General features: G+C 38.9%; 1 protein-coding gene across 1 annotated transcript in view; it reads left to right on the top strand.

Annotated features, from left to right (window-relative positions):
• MCC (MCC regulator of WNT signaling pathway) overlaps positions 1-17,127 on the top strand; it is a 204,746-nt gene that overhangs the window by 8,450 nt on the left and 179,169 nt on the right. Inside the window, exon 2 of the mRNA XM_074569176.1 lies at positions 4,383-4,630. Within this exon, the coding sequence (XP_074425277.1) occupies positions 4,383-4,630 (248 nt within the window). The remainder of the gene's footprint in view (positions 1-4,382; positions 4,631-17,127) is intronic.

The following is a 17,127-nucleotide window of genomic DNA, read 5'->3' as shown; positions in this document are numbered from 1 at the left end:
ATGTTATTTAGGTTATAAGTGTAAGAGAATTGAACCTCTCTTCAAAGTCAGTAATTTCCCTTTTGTGGCCCTGGAGGGGAAAAAAAAGTAGTTGTTAACAGAAGGCAAAAAATCCCAGTTTTTCTTGGGTTTCTTAGTGGCAATTGTGAAAGATTGTAAGTTCACTAACATACTCTGTTACTCTCTTCCTAAGGGTGATGGGAAGCAGGGGACCTCACAAGATGCTTTGGTACCTGGTCTTTCTGGCAAAGCCATAGCCCTAGGTTTATAACATAGAAACTGTTCTAGGAATATGATTGTGACTACAGTGAATGTTTGAATTTGTCTCATTCATGTGTGATTGCATCTTGTGCTTACGGCAGACAAGGCAGTTAGTATCCTCCTCAATAAACTCATGTTTCTAAGGAGAAACTTTCTAGATGTTTTCAGGATTAATTCGCCAAAACCTATAGTTTGAAATTAATGGATCAGTTGACTGTTTTGGGAGGCACTTGGATGAAAGAAGAGTTCCACCAGTGGGTGACTAGCTCCTTGTATTTCTTTGTCTCCCATTGTTTGTCCAGTTCGAGGATGCCACATGCAGGTATTTTGCTGGCCATTGTGGATGGATTCTAAAACAATGGAAAAAAAAGAATGCCTTGTCTTAGGTTGCTGGGGTGGGGTAGTAGTATCTGAAATTGATTCAAGCAACAGGTCATGCATGTTTTGATGCGAAGCAAGGAGCCTCATAAGATGCTTGAGCACCTGGTCTTTCTTGCAAATACACAGCCCTAAGCCAGGTGTCTGCACTTCTTATGAAATTAACTGCGAAAAGTAAGTGGAGGTTTCATGGTTTTTTGAAGTCATCCTGTGCTGCCGAATGAGTTGTTCCACTGTACACCATCCTGAAGTTTCCCCTCTGTCAAAGTTTTGTTCAGTTAAAGAACTGCCATGGCTGAAAGCTATCTCAGTAAGAAATATTTCTTTCCAGCATGGTCAGTTTGTGGTTCTGGCTTATTATATAACTGTGTGACTTTTAGTGTTGGCACAAGACAGGGGTAAGAAACTCAAGCTTGGGGGTTTAGTTGTGATCCTTCTGGTTATGCCTGCCTGATTTTTAAACACAGTTCACTCCAAATGCTCTAAACTAAGAAAATTCTCAAAAATTTGTTTCATGACCATAAAAATGGCATTGTTTTAAGAGGTGTAAAACTACAGCAGAGGTTTTATTTAGACTCTTGGTGTCTCAGCTGGTAAGCGAAGGAGATTAGCAAGGCTAGTGTGGTGCCTAATTGTGCGTTGTCCAAAGGCTGGGTTTCAAAGGGCATCTGGAAAAAGTAGCTATGGTGTGGACACACGGCTTTTCAAATCCACCTTATTTTTACTGTGAACATTCACATGCATCTTTTAGAATAAATTTTACACATGTGGAATTCATCCTAGGATAGTGTCTGTTCATGTGCATGATCTTGTATGTTAATTAACATAGCTGTAATGATTAATTTTAATCAGCATACGTAATGTTTCCTTTCTTCTGAGAGTTCTGCAGCAGTACTTTCTTGTATTTACTAGAACAAAGCAGTATTTATGTAGTATGAGCAGTTATTCAATGAAATCCCTTATGTAATTTTTAAGGGTAAGTTGGGTAACAAAGACCAGACTACCTCTGAAAGAAGACTGTGCTCCTGGTAGTTCCTTCCATGTGGTAGAGTCTGTAGGTTGAATTGATACTGTGTTTTAGCAAAATTTGAAACTAGAAAGCAGCACAAAGGAAAGCATAGAATGGCAGAGACTCTACTGACAAGCTCTGCTTCTCTGTTGATAAACGGACCTTTGTCTGCCTTAACAGTCCTGTCTCCAGAGATGACAGCCTCAGCCGAAAACAGACACACTGTTCTCACAGGTTGCGAGATGCAGTCTGTGTTAACAATTTGAGGTAGATGTCCAGAGTACACCGTTTGAGTTATTTCTGATGATCAGGATGTGCATTTGTTGTGCTGCCTAGAAAACAGACATTTCCGTTCTGGAAGTTCCTGCGACAGACGGGCAGCCTTGTCCATATCTAGTATGAAATGGGGGAGACACACGCTGTGTTGGGAGGTACTGAGTGTCGAAGGCACCTTCCCCCCTGCTTTCCCAGAAGAAGGAGTCCAAGCCAGGACAGAGCTGTGAAGTAAAAGCTTAGCTGGTTGATTTACGAATAAAGCATACAGGGTTTGGGGGCTGGTTGACTGTTAACCCTGTTTTTTTGTCCTGCTGCAGCTCAGCGTAGTGGAACCGGGTCTGGTTGCAAGTTAATTGTGAGCTGACAGAACTGGCACTGGAACACACAAGGCAGAAGAAAATGAAAGTATCAAGGAGTGTGAAGTGTAACAAAAAACTGCCCCAGGATATGGAAGCAGTAGGGGGAAAACCAGGGAAAGAGTACCCAAGAGAGGGAGCCAGTGAGCTGCTGATGGCTGATACTAAGGAGGATGAGATGTTTTCTCTTTTTTTGTTTCCGACAGTGAAAATATCAGGTATAGTGAAATAGTATGCATATAGGCCTGGTAACAAAGAACTTGGAAGGAAGTGGGAAGAAACAAGTTAGAGAGAACTTGGATTTGTTTCAATTAGTTGTACTTGAAAAATCTTGAATGTAAGATTCTTAAAGATAGCCTGCAGTGTTTTTTCCTGAGATCTTCCTAAAGATAGAAGTGACAGAAAATGAAGAAAGGTAAAATATGCTTCTCTTCTTTAAAAGTGTGGTGAGATGGGGATTAGTCTGCAGACAGCCTATAACTGGGTGAATATAGATTTGCAAAGAAAAGATTGTGCCAAACCCATTTGATCTTTCTCACGTCTAGTAAGAGAAGTTAGTGGTGGAAGTGAAACAATAGATGCCTTCTGTCTTGTCTTTATTAAGGCTTTTGATGTTGTTTTATGACTGTTGTGGTCAAGGCAGCAAAACAGTAAGGGAGAGAGTTTGGTTTGGTTTTTTTTTTCAAGCTATACTTAGAGATTATTTTATTATACTTTTATTTAGAGTGTGATTAGTTGTTGTTTGACAAATATGTATCTGTCATCATTCAGTTGCTGGAGAAGTTGTTTCAAGATTTTGTTTCCTTCTCTCCCCACTTGCCTCTTTCTCTCTAAAGTGAGGTAGGGCTAGGTGGGAGAGGAACAGGAAGAAAAGAGGATGAAAGAGGGTCTTTTGGCTCAACCTCTTTTTGGTGTCTGTTTCTCTCTGAGTAGCAGCAGAATGAGGGAAGTCTCAGTATCAGCTTTGTCTCCTGCTCTTTATGAAAGCTGTGAGCATCTGGAAAGGAGCAGAGGTGCTTTCTCTGTATGCTTAGGAAGATTGTTTGGTCTGTGTTTACAGTTACAGAATTGTATTTTCCTAAGAACAGCACTGGGATTTTTAGTGGTTGACATTTTGAAAAAAAGACTGTATGACAATATCTTCAAAAGACCCCTGCGTTTACTGAGGGGTAGTTTTAGTCTCCAATGAAGCAAATGACTGGGGAATTTCACTGAGCTACCCATCCGCCACTGTTGGAGCATATCAGGTGTTTGCTAATAGTCCACTTCCGTTCATATCCAATTAACATCCAAAACCTTCTTTCCTGTTCCCTGAGTAGACTTGTTAAGGGTTATTCACCTTTCTTTATTTAGTTACCAACTTCTAATTCATTATATGTTTGGTTTTTTTACCAACTGCTACTGTTGAGAATTATTTAAAAATACTTAATTTTACCTCAGTTTTGAAAAAGAAAAAAGATAGAGTAGTGTAAGTTTTATTGAACAATAGTACCGAGCAAGCTTCTTAGGAGGGTTTTGTAGTCGGAATGTTTGGACACAGTCTTGAAGCCAGTTAATTAAAATAGTATTTCTGTTTTCTGCTATTTTTTTTTCTGCGTTGTATGTTTTTCCTCTTCAGCTTACTGCTGTTCATTGGCAAAAGAAATTCCTTGGCCTGTCCTGAGTAAAATGGAAGTTTAAGTAGCCATTGGTTTAGTCAGAAGATAATTACATTCTTATTATGTCACCTTTTCAGAAGACAATTTGAAGATCAACAGCGGGATTCAACTCTCCCTTGTGTTTGTCTCTGCTAGTAGCAGAGTTATTAATGGCATGAAAATAGAGGTTAACACTCAAAGAAAAATATTCCCTTCTTTTCCATAGTCTTTCTATGTTGTAATTTCTTGCCAGCTTCATGGTTCCATTGTTGGATTAACAGAAACAATAGTTGGTTTATTGGTTTAAAATGTCTGTGCATTAATGCATTTCCAGATTAGACAGTTAGTATTCCTTTTCTTTTAAATTAAATTGTTGTTTTTTTCTTCTCTGTTCCCACTTCTCCAATCTTTTCTTCCACTTCCATCCTTCCTCTGCCCCCATTTTCTCTCTAAAAATATCCCTAGGAATGACTTGCTGATGGTGTGTCGCCAGCTGAATATGGAGGAGTCTGTCGCAGAGATCATGCACCAGCTGGGAGCAGATGAAAATGGAAAAATTTCCTTCCAGGATTTTAGTCAGTGCCGCATGGAACTGGTACGAGAAATCAGGAAGGAGGAAGTGGAACTCTCTGTGAAATCGGATGACTCTTGTAAAAAGAAAAAGTTAAGGGATAGGATAGCTTCCTGGCCAACTAGCAGCAATAACAGTTTAGGTAGGTATGGCTTTTAAATGTCCTGTTGGTGTAACTTAACAAAACATAAACTCCGTGGGTTTTGTTACCAATGTTACTGGCATCAGGATTTGCCCTAAAGGGCTTTGTGAATATACTGTGACATAATTTCGTCATCTATGAGAGTGCTGTTGTAGCTGATGCAGTCTGGTCGTTGGTATGTAGACTAGAATGTGTGCAGAACATCCTCTTCTAAAAACCCTAGTTGGGCAGGACAACAATCTGTGTTGAAAAGACAGTATCTGTGGAGCTCAGCTGGTAACTGAAGATCCAGTGAGCTCTTTTGTCGTCTGTAAAGCCCAGGCAAGTAGGTAGGTAGAAATATGAAAAATGAGAAGAGAAATAATCTTAGTCTTTTGTCTTTCAGATGTAATAAACTGTAGGAATGTGGATGTTTCTTGGATGCTTTAAAAATTATTTCACTTAGCTGGGGACCTGAGTGCTGGAAGTGCCTTGTAATTTAGAGAATACAAAAATTCTCCATTTCTTTTGCTCTCCCTCCACCTAGGAAAAAAAAAAAGAGAAAAATCCCACTGTGCTATGCCACCTACAGAAACATGGGACGTAGGAAGGGATTGTCTGTGTCGTTGAGTCCAGTCCTTGATAGCACTGTGATCAATCGTCATTAGATCATAAATCTTAACACCTACAAAATGCTTCCTTTCACCCTGTAACAGATGGATGAGTCCAGAGGACACAGCTTCTGTGGTCAAAAATCCCAAAATGCAAGGTACTGTGAAAAAAGCTGTGGATGTTGTCAGTGCTCTAGCTCCCTACAGCAGCTGCATACTAGCTAAACATGGCTAGCTGGCAGTTGATCTGGAACTGACCTACATCCATGGTTCAGAAGGCAGACGTCAACTTCTGACTGTATTTAGTTAGAGCTGTGTCCCCTCAACCTTTTGTTTAAACTACATGAGCTTAGATTTTTTTTTTTAAAAGACACTCTTAACAAGAGATTCTCCATTAGTTGTCCCAATAGTCTTTCTTTGTACGTGTCCTAAAAAATTAAATTAGGAATATGTTTTGCAGTCAGATAACCTGGAGAGTTTGCTTATCTGTGTGTTCTGCCTCCTCATGTAGCTGACCTGTTGTCAGAGTCCAGTTCTCTGTGACCAGGTTCTTTCAGATATTCCTTGTGTGGAACATGTTGTGTTTAACATCAGATTTGCTTATTTGAAGACGGTTGATGTTACATGGGACTTCTCATTTAGCAGAGTTATATAAAACATACTGAAAACACAATACCAATGTAAAACTTACACATAGCACAATGTAGCAGTTGCAACACGCAGTTCAATCACAATACTAACATGATTCCCAACATCTCTCTAATATGCTCACCATCACAACATTGGGCGTCCCAAGTCTCACCAGGAAGACATATGTGGGCTGAAGCCAGCTCAAGCCCATTGCTCTCTTTTAAATTCTTTTGTTAATTGTTTACGTTTTTATAGTCTTTATGTTGTGCTGAGGACATACAAACCTCCCCTATTTTGGCCTGGCAGGGAGACATTCACGCTCTTTTAATGAACTCGGGGAGAAACACACCACCAGCTGATGCACTCAGCTGCTGATAGCTGTTTATCTAAAGCAAAGACTACCCTCAGGTCCCCTTGGTGTTGAGATCAAGTCAGCTTCTTTGCAACAGCTGTTATCAGTAAAATCCTGCATCCTTCCCTGAGCTTCATGGGCACATTCCCCTGGCCCATCTCCTCTGAGCCTTCTTCCGTGGTAGGGGTTTAGTGGTCAGTCACACCTGTCTTTGTTTTCTCAGTAGTCTGTCTCCTAGAGAGTAAAACTGGACACGTGTGTTCGTTTGGGGATTTGGTTTTGTGTTTGGGGTTTATTTATTGGAGGGGAGGGGTGTGAGGGGAGTTGGCCTGTTTAGCATGTTGTTCTCTTCTAGTAACTCTGCATGTATTTTTTGCTTGTCACCTCAGGAATTCAAATTTTCCTTGTTTGCTTTGTATCCTTGGTGAATTCCTTATCTTCTTGCTTTTTAGATTGACTGCACTTCTCCCTCACCACCCCATTATCTCATGCTCATTGGCTTTTCTTTTTGGCTTCTCAGTTTAGCAAATATGTTTCATAGCTCTGTTTATTCTGCATGTCATCTCTTTTACTGCTTCATAGTCATATTTTGTTGTAGAGGTATTTAGTTGTTAATGTTTCCTCTGTTTATCCTTCTTCCATATATATTCTTGCATTGCAAGACGATTAACTCCATAGTTTCTGTGCCCATTTCTTCATCACTGTCTAATCTTCATAATCCTTGGGCTCAACTGGATTTCCAGCGCATGAATCTCTTTCAGGAGCAGTATCAAACAACCGTTCAAAACCAAGATGGTGCCTAATATCTTGTTTTATTGGATTAAGGATGGTGTGTGTTCCCTAGCTTATCTATTATCTTCTGCCTCTGTTGGCTGTTTTTTCAATGCATCCCCTGTTGTATTTTCCTGCAAAACAGAAAACTACTTCTGCCCTCAGACTGCAGTAAAAAGTTTCACTGTTTGCTGACCAGATTTCTGGTAACTTGGGTTTTAAAATCTTCTTTCATAGACAAACCAGCCTAATAAATTATGGTTTGCAATAATCAGCCGTAGAAGATAGGCCCTAAGCTTTATTGGAGAAAGATCTACATTACAGTCTCAAAATGTATCCCACACAGAAATGTTATTAATTGCTGTCAAAAAATAGTCATAGATGAACGTTCAAATTTGTTAATGCATACAATTCAATCCCTACTGTTTTTTCCTATTTTCCAATTTCTGTTGGTTATATAACAGTGATTTGATGCATTTTGGAAGTTGGTGAGTGAATTCATATTTCTTTTCATATTTTTTTTCCCCCCCCAAAAGTTAAGTCCAGAAGACCTTTGAATTTCCTGCCTTGGTATACTTTGCTCTGTGCTCATGAAGCCTGACTCCTTTACTGTACGGTGTTTTTAAACCTATAGGGAACTCATGGGTTTTGTACTTGTCCTGCCTTGACTCTTGCAGATTCTGCAAGGCTTTTTAATAATTAGAGAACATACGGAGATGCTCCCCTATGTAAACAAAAACCAAAATGGGTGGAAATAATAATAATGAGCATTTAGAATGCAACTGGTTTTTATTTGGTTGTAAAAGAAAACCATTGTGGCAGCACTGTTCAAGATGTTCTACAGATTATTTTTTGTTAAAGAGGCAAGGAAACATCACTGTAATGTATTTCCGTGATATAAACACTGCACAGAATATGAACATAATGACAGCTGAGGAATTACACTTGCAGTCAAGCATGAATTATGATCTGCATATGCTTCTACGTCTTTCATGTCTTTGAGCGCTCATGTATGTACTCACTAGTGATCAAAGAGTTGATTGTATTTTATTGACTGTTTGCTATTGCTTTCTAAACATCGCTTAAGACGGGGGATATCACCATGTGCAAATTCAAACATATGAACTTGGTGGATGTTGGTTTTTTTGTGTATCTTTTTTTTCAGACAAAGAACAGTGTTTACAATAAATGTTATTTTGAAAGATAGTTTACAGGGCTATTTTCAAGACTAATTTCTATATGATGTGTCAGTTGCTGATAATCCTTGAAAGCTGTTATCGTGTATCCATGTAGGGGTGCACAAATTAAAAATTCTCGAAATTCATTTGAATGTCTCTGAGTAGCAGTGGTCCTGGCAATCTAAAGCAAAGGAATCCAGCCTCTGTCATGGGCATTTTTACACTCCGAGTTTGGATGTAATTGTGCAGGGATTACCAGTTAAACAGCATTTTGTGTGGGCTTTTCTTGTAGCTTTTCACGGTTTCTTAGGAAAGCATGAAAAAAATGTATGCAAATATCTAAATAAAAGATTAACTTTGCTACCTATAATTTTTGCATTTCATTGTAAAGAAAACAACCTGAAAAAAAGGTCCTAAGCAATAATTACATCCAAAGGACTGTTGAACTTTGTCTCGGCTATCATTTTTTATCACTGCTAAGGTTATTCTAATAATTTTACCTAACTTTGTACAACAAATGTTTCTATTCCTGTGTTTCCAGATGGGATGCAGAAGTAAGGAAACTAGTTGATTGTTTTAGTCAAGGTATTCAGGTTTATTAATGCTCAGTCATACATGTGCTCAGTAAGCCAAACCTGCATCCATAGCTACCATCTTGATGATGGATTTAAAAGTTTAATATATTAATGTCTGGATTAAAAAGTTTAATGTTTTATTTAAAATGCATGAAAAAGGACATTTTTCAAGTTATTAGAATGATGCCTTTTCCTGCTTGGATACCAGCAACTCAAAGCTATTATAAAGTATTTTAGTTCTTAGTCTACACTATTAATGGTCAATGAGAGCTCCAACAATAATTTGCAAGTAATAACCAGTAATTCTTCTATAAGTGAAACGGAATATGAACTCTGTTAATGTTCTTCTGACATTGTTTAAAATATAATAAAAATGAATAAAGTAACTTTCGAAAGTGTTGCTGGAGTTTTGCAGTGACCATATGCTATGTGACTCTTTAATGTATCATTTCAGTAGGAAATACAGGAAAACTGTCAGTTTCTGATCAGATCTGTGAGTCCTATTTCCAGTTATGGAGACTGAAAGCCATAATGGGCACAATGAATCTGTGTGAATCATCTAGTGATAGAAGTGTATTGCTTGGCAAATGAGAGCCTATAACAGAGCAGAATGACACCTTTAAAGATTGTATGTCTCAACGATAATACTAAATCGTTTCAGGTTCAGACAGGTGTATGAAGGTGTCACAGATAATGATAGATTTTTGTTTTCTATTTCATCATTTCTTATATGGCCAATGTCAGTCTGCTGGCAAGTACTGAAACTGTGATAGTTTACAGATAGGCATTTCTAAAGTAACCGAAATAAATTTGAAGGTCATTTGGCTGAAATTCCACAAACAGTTGTTAATATGCATGGCTTGGGCTACTGATTTAACAAGCACGGCTCTTCATCCACAAAGCTGTGTTGTAATGAGAGGAACTTTTTGTTTCACTAGATGCATCACTGAATGTTTTGCTTTCTTAAGACATTATGAGGAATGAGTTACCTGATACAAACTTTGATTGTCTAATATATGGGTTTGTTCTTGGCAAGCTTATTCTTGTACGTGTCCTAATTTTCATGTAGGTATTCAGTTAATTTTTCTTAAGATTTTAGGTAGTTTTTATACTTCATAAAAATCTGCTTAGAAAAATATGTCATGGAGTGTAAAAAATCAAAACCCAGACGCCTAAAAAACGAGTTGTTAGCATTACTTTAGTAAGTGAGAGTGCTGGTTAAGTTTCGAACTGTTCTAATTTCTTCAAAGGTGCATTTAAGTATTTCCCAGATTTACTCTATAGTTATACCCTATATAGGTTCTGGCAGCACAAAATTCCAGAATTCCTGAATTCTGAATGTACTGATATTGAGGATACTGCAGTGAACCTGAAATACAGTTGAGGTTTTGTGAAGATTTGAAGAAACATTCCAGTAGAAAGTGAAAATGTTATAACTGTACTTCAGGGACACAGGGGAGATGAAGCATGAGCTGACTGCACTTGATGTACATACTGTGCTTAGAATATACACCTAGAACTGTGCATGAGCCTTCAGTGGGCATTGAGAAACATAACTGGAGAATATTTATTTTAGTGAGGTATGTCTACAACAGAATTCTTGTCTATTGTATTAGTTTTATACGTTCTCAAAGGCAAATAATTTTCTCTTTCAGTAGAATCTTGACTTCTCTTTCCATTTGTTTGTCATATTTTCATGCCAAAACCATTATGCTCTATTAGGTCATTTGTTTGATGCTGATGTGTATTTTTGTGATCTCTGTAATGCTATCAGGCATGTGTATTGTATTGTATGTTCTTAGTACTAGTAAAGGCATATAAAATGTTCATTATATTCTTTCAAAGTATACTTGCTTGTCTTGGCATAATATCAAAGTGTTACGGAGCTTTTTGTTCTTTGAGGGGTTTAGAAAACACTAAATCTAAACAAAAATTATCAAAGGTGTCAGAATCGCTTTTCTGAGAAGTCCAAGTCTTTTCTTTTTTAGAGCAAAATGATTTATTTGGTTCAGTTTTCCTCTTAGATCTAATTTCATGGAACATATTTCTTCTATGGAGTAAGTTGCCTTAGTTAGTCAGGGTTTGGTATAGCTGTGGCTTCCTTCCCTTAGAGCTTGTTATCCTCACTTCCAGTCCTAATGAGAAAAAAGCTGAAATAATATAGCCTAACACAGTACATTCTATGCAGTGTTCAAACCAGATAAGGGTATAATGGGAGGAATAAGACCTAGGTAGTGATCCCACAGACGCTCATCTTAGACAGTCCTCATTTTCCATAACTGCTTCTTCCTAGCAAATTATTTCCTTCTCGGTCACTGGAGAAGAGTTGCAAAAAGTCCTGCTGAGAACTTCCTCTAGGACTTAATACTGAGTTGAGAAGGCATTTAAAAATTATGCCTCTGCAGACTTTTTTCTTTTTTAAAAAAGCTAAATAAAATCTATTTTATTCTGAATTCTCCTAGAGCTTGTAATGGATGTTTGGCGGACAGCTTTCTGTATTTTTAAGTAAACATTCTCACCCACCTGTGCATGCGAGGATCAGTGATTATCACCACGCTGCTGCCATGCTATCATTCGTATTGTTTTGTCATATGATGCAAAATAATAAATAGATTTTAAAGTGTGTTTCCTGCTAAATAGGAAAGAGTTACTCTAGCTGACAGGCTTTGGGCATGTACCACATGGTGACCATGGATAGTGAAGCTGGAGCCTTTGGTCTTTGATTCCTGTGTGGGAGTAGTTCCCTGACTTGCATAGAGCCTTTTGTGGTTATGAGCAATCAGAGCTCTCTTCAACATCCAGATTTTCTTTAAAGTGCATTTGGCCCTTGTAATTTTTTGCATCAGCTTATGGGAGTCAAATGGCTAAGTGTCCAAAGACTTATTCTCCATTCCTCTTGGTTTCCTACCCTACCCCCCATTTTTTATAGCTAGGCCCACTCCTTGCTGTCTTATTCAGCTGAATACTAAGCGCAGAATGACCATTCTTTGTTAATTTTGTATGTTTTTCCTTTCATTTGGTGGTGCTCTTACCTCCAAAACCATGATTACTGAAGTTACTAGAGAGCTTTGAAATGACCTGTGCTTTTCATAGAATCATAGAACAGTTAGAGTTGGAAGGGACCTTAAAGATCATCTAGTTCCAACCCCCCTGCCCTGGGCAGGGACACCTCCCACTAGACCAGGCTGCTCAAAGCCCCATCCAGCCTGGCCTTCAACACCTCCAGGGATGGGGCATCCACAGCTTCCCTGGGCAACCTGTTCCACTGCCTCACCGCCCTCACAGTAAAGAATTTCTTCCTGATATCCAATCTAAATCTACCCTCTTTCAGTTTGAAGCCATTACCCCTTGTCCTATCGCTACACTCCCTGATAAAGAGTCCCTCCCTATCTTTCCTGTAGGCCCCCATTAGGTACTGGAAGGCTGCTGTAAGGTCTCCCTGGAGCCTTCTCTTCTCCAGGCTGAACAACCCCAACTCTCTCAGCCTGTCTTCATAGGAGACATGCTCCAGCCCTCTGGATTTTCACAACTCTCCCTGTTGCCTTCATTGAATAACAGAATAAGTGTGCAAAATTCTCGCTGTTTTTGATAGGTTGTCACATTTTAACTGTTGAATGAAAGATTAGCAAAAAAGTTGAAAAATAGCTATTTTCTGGTAAGATAATGTTTTTGGAATACAGAAGGACTGTCTTCAGTCAGAATCTAAATTTTGAATATTGAACAAAATGGAAGTGGAAAAGAGAGGAACTCTCTGGGTCACCTTAGAAAACTGCCACGTCACTCACTAACAGCCTAAATCTATAACCTGTTTATGCCTATTGAGTGATCTGGTGTATGAAGTGAGATGGTAGAATCAAATGGACCATATCTCCAAGAATTCTTGTATACATGTAGTAAGGCATGAAGAAAATTCTTTAAAATACTCATGCCATATCTGATTACAAAATTATGTATGATTGAAACCGGTTTTGAGGCCAGAGGCTAACACTGAACTGAGAGGACTTAATTCTCTGTCCACTCAGCCATAGAATCGTCACATTCTAGAATGAAATTTCTCCCCGAAGCTGCGAGCTGTGCCCACTGCGCATAGAAATTATATTCTGTGTCAGAGTTCCTCAAATAAATCTTAAGTAACTAAATGTCACTGATACCACATGGAAAACAGCGATCAGGTTTTGGATCTCTGCTGTTAAGACTCTCCTCATTGAGTGAGGTGTAGCTATGTGTGCTCATAGCGTCTTACATTGCCAGCTGTCTTCGTGTTGGTCATTCGTAAGCCAGACTCATTTGAGAAGCTGATGCAGGGCTAATCTCACAGTACCTCACTTTTCTTGGTATCCCAGATCCTTCCAGCAACTAATACTTCTTCAGTGCCCTACCATCTTGACTGGTTATCTTTCCTACTCTGTGAGCAAAGATGAAATCACGTAATGCTTGGTCCATCAGTGTAGCCTGGTAAAATTAACCTTTACCAAACTAAAAAGCCTGGCTGTATGGGTAGACTTGTAGTTATGGTAGGCACCTGCTTCTCTGTTGCGGAGTGCAAACCGTCTAGGCAGAAAATTAACTGCTAGTCGAGAAGATGAAATGCCATGTTCTTTCAGATCAGTATGGGGTGACACCATTACCAGGCTACAGACCTCTGTGCTGTTACTGAGAGATCTGCAGGCGATAAGGGAAGATTAAGCTAGCAAGAAGTCTCAATGCAGATGGGCGAGGTATCCTATCTTAGTGATATTTGTCAAAGGAATCGATTGAAGTTACTTTGAACAGCTTCAGTACAATTCGCCAACTGGAATTTTATCTGTGATTATGGAATCTTGTATATGTATGTGTCATCGAACTAAACTGTCCTTTGTTTTTCTTATGCGTGATATTATATGTCAAAGTTTAAATAATTGTAGATTGTAAGGACATAAGTAAGAGCTGGGGATAACTAAAAGAACAGGAAAACCTGCAGAAGACAAAAGCTTTAAATAAATGTTTCAGATGAGATTTAGGTTGCCCTGCTGTGGTTGACCAGACTGCTACTAATGGGCCCACATATACTCAGATGCTCTACTCACTTACTGTGCAAAAGGCTAGAAGCAAAAAGTTCCTGTTAGATACTGAATGTTTGCAGTAACGTGAATTTCACCCAGGTCAAGACAGGCAAGTGGTAGTAGTATTAGGAAAGCAATTAAAGGAATACTTGTGTAGAAGCTTGTGTAGAATCAGAAGCTTTTATACAGCACTTTTAGTGGAGTATGATGTATCTATTCTGTCCAAAAGGATTAATTTAACTTACTGTAGAATTGAAACATTACTTATATAATTTGAAAACAATTATATGCTCTTATATTACTTGGCTGATACAAATATTGTGTAACTAATTCTTTTTTCTGCTTAGTAGTTGTAATAACATCAATTTTCTGCCATGCTTGTTACCTCGGCATTTTCATGACAGTAATTTTGTTTCATTTACATTTACATTTAATACAGAAATGTCACATTTCATATGATTGTAAGTGTAGAGCAACAGGAAAAACTACTCTGGGATGTGTGTAGTTCTGTAAAGACTAATTCTTAAACACAGGTTTGGGAACTACAGATTCCTAGTTATCAGGTCAGCTATCAGCTTTTGGTGTGCCATTGTACCTAATGATCCCTTCTTTCTGATTACTACTCTTAAGAGCAAGAGTTGTATGTTAATTACAGGAACATACAAGAGTTGTATGCTAATTCCCAACTGAATTTGCAGTCACAACTGAAATCCGTTCTGACAGCTCCAGAGTTTCCCTGCAGAGCTGAGACTTGAAAGATGCATGATCCCGGAGAACGGCATCTTCACAGAGTTTTGGAACCTGTTGGAAAAATAGTGGGCAAATTAGAGATTAGCTTTAAGCCCAAAATAAAATACTGGAAATAACAGTCATCTCTGCTTGCATTTTTAGTATGTATGGTTTAAATCAGAAGTACAGAGTTGAACTTTTTAGAAAACTTGGGTTAAAAATACAGTCACAATACGGTCCTAAAAAATCAATCTTTCCTGGATCCATCTGTGACTGACAGGTGACTTCTGAGCCAGATGAGTGCTCTGAGTGTTCTGAGTGCTACGAATTTGATAGCAGATGGTGCAATCTATGAAGGCCACTTGGGTCTCCAACAAAGCTACTGTTGTTAATTGAATGAATGTGAAAGCTCTTTTGCAGAACAATGTCGTTTGAGTAATAGAAATTTAGTGCACGTGCTCTGCTGGAATTTGTTTAGCTCTATAAAAAGAAGAGTTACCTATATGATATAACCAGCTCTCTTAATGCTGTGGCTATGCTTGTGCAGATAGAGTTGTTTCCTGTGTTCTTGTCAAGTCTGGGAGATGGCAGAACTGATCCCCTGTCTCCTTCAGGCTCCTCAGATGTTTCTGATGCTTCAGCTGTGTGGAATGCCGGTGTTTTTTTGCTATACGGTGTACTGTAGCCACAAGAGGGCAGAGATACCCAACGTTGCACATAGTCACTAATCACAGTACAGGCTACGCACAAAGTAAAATATTGTTGGTAGCAGTGTCTTAGTTCAGCTCTGCTGGAGAGCTTGAAGCATGCAGCTAGATTAAGTACGGTGCTGCTTTTACACCTCTTGGTGTAAAAGTAATTGAATTAATCTTTAGTTGTTACCTGTACCTGCAGTAATGAATCATGGTAATTACATTAGTATAAAATGTAATTCTTTTTTGCTTTGTGTTATTTTCTACTTACATGTTTACAGATTAGCATATTCTCGTTACAGTACGGCAGGGAAACCACCTCTAGGTTTCCTAAGCGTGTTTGTCATGCATAATTGCTTTACAGGGTGTTAGGGTGCTGACATAAAGCTACAGATTAGTTGCTGTCTTGCTTCTGTTCTGGCTGGTTTTCTGTTTGCACTTTTGCAGCTTCAACTTTCTTGGCCAGGGGGAGGCATTCTCCTAATAGTTCATTATATAGTTTATTGTTTTTCCCTGGCCTTGTACTGAATAAGCAATAACCACTGATTAGTAGACGCTCACTTAGAATGCTAATGAATATTTGAGAGAAAACTAGCTCATAAAAAGGAAAAGCTTTCAAACTAATAGGATGGCATGACAATTACTTACGGTTTGATGATTGCATGGTGGATTTAGAGTTCTGCTCTAGTCTGTAGCTCTGGATTCTGTTCTGATTTTTCTATTAACTTAGAATGTGTGCATGGACAAGTCACTTAATTGTTTTTAATCTTTGTTATGCTATATATGAAATTTTACAGTGCTGCTGTCTAATGTCTACCGTGGAAGGTTTTGCCGTAGGAAATTGAGCCTAAACCATATGATTTTAAAAGGAGTGGGAGAGTTGTATGGGAAGCACAAGCACCCAGGGATGAAACAGTTACTGATAAAATAAGAAAATTCTGTTAAATCTGTTCTAGGGTTTAAGCCCATCTCTGGCTGTAGGGAATTGGAAGGATTGTACATGGAGAAACAGCAACGCTACAGCTTCATGATACAGAAAGTTTCTCTGAAGGATTCATTGTTTGTCACTAGCTACATGATCATATTCTTGCACTGATTTGTAATGAAACACCTTGTGATAGACGCATCTCTGAAACTTGAACTGAAACAAGAAATCCTGAGATAATAAGAAAGGCAGGGCTAACATAAAAAGTGATGAACTATACAGCTAAAAGGTTCACTTATTGTGTTGGTATTCAGTAAACAAAAAGAAGTGAATTATGGTTTTCCTCTTTGGTCCATGCTGCATTTCAGTCCGATGTGGTAACTGACACTCATTCAGTGGTCCTTAGCTCTTGTAAATTACACTGGGTTTACTCTATACTAAATAATGTATGCAAATGGTTTTATTTTTCCTTCTGAGTCTTGTAGTTTAGTAAATGGTTTGTGCATTGAAAATGTTATTACTTCTACGTGTGCAAGATGTGGAGTAACGGTGGTGGAGCTGTTTGCTTTTTTTCTTTACGGAAAGACAGGCAGGTTTATTCATGTATCAACAGCGTGGCCTGGCAGCCAAAAGGGCCAACATGTCCTGGGGTGCATCAAGCACAGCATAGACAGCTGGTTGAGAGAGGTGATTGTCCCTCCCTAGACTGCAGTGGTGCAGCCCCACCTCAAGTTCTGTGTGCAGTTTTGGGCACTTCAGTATAAGAAGGATGTCAGACTATGGGAGTGTGTCCAGAGGAGGGCAACCAAGATGGTGAAAGGTCTCGAAGGCAAGACTTAGAAGGAGCGGCTGAGGTCACTTGGCTTGTTCAGCTTGGAGAAGAGAAGGCTGAGGGGGAACCTCATTGCAGTCTACAACTTCCTCAAGGCGGGCAGTGGAGGGGGAGGCACTGATCTCCTCTTTCTGGCAACCAGCGACAGGACAGGGGAAATAGAATGAAGCTGCATCAGGAG

The sequence above is a fragment of the Larus michahellis genome, chromosome Z (assembly GCF_964199755.1).
Source record: "Larus michahellis chromosome Z, bLarMic1.1, whole genome shotgun sequence".
In the NCBI taxonomy this organism is placed as follows: Eukaryota; Metazoa; Chordata; class Aves; order Charadriiformes; family Laridae; genus Larus; species Larus michahellis.
The sequence above is the reverse complement of the archived record's forward strand: the minus strand, read 5'-3'. Positions and strand labels throughout refer to the sequence as shown.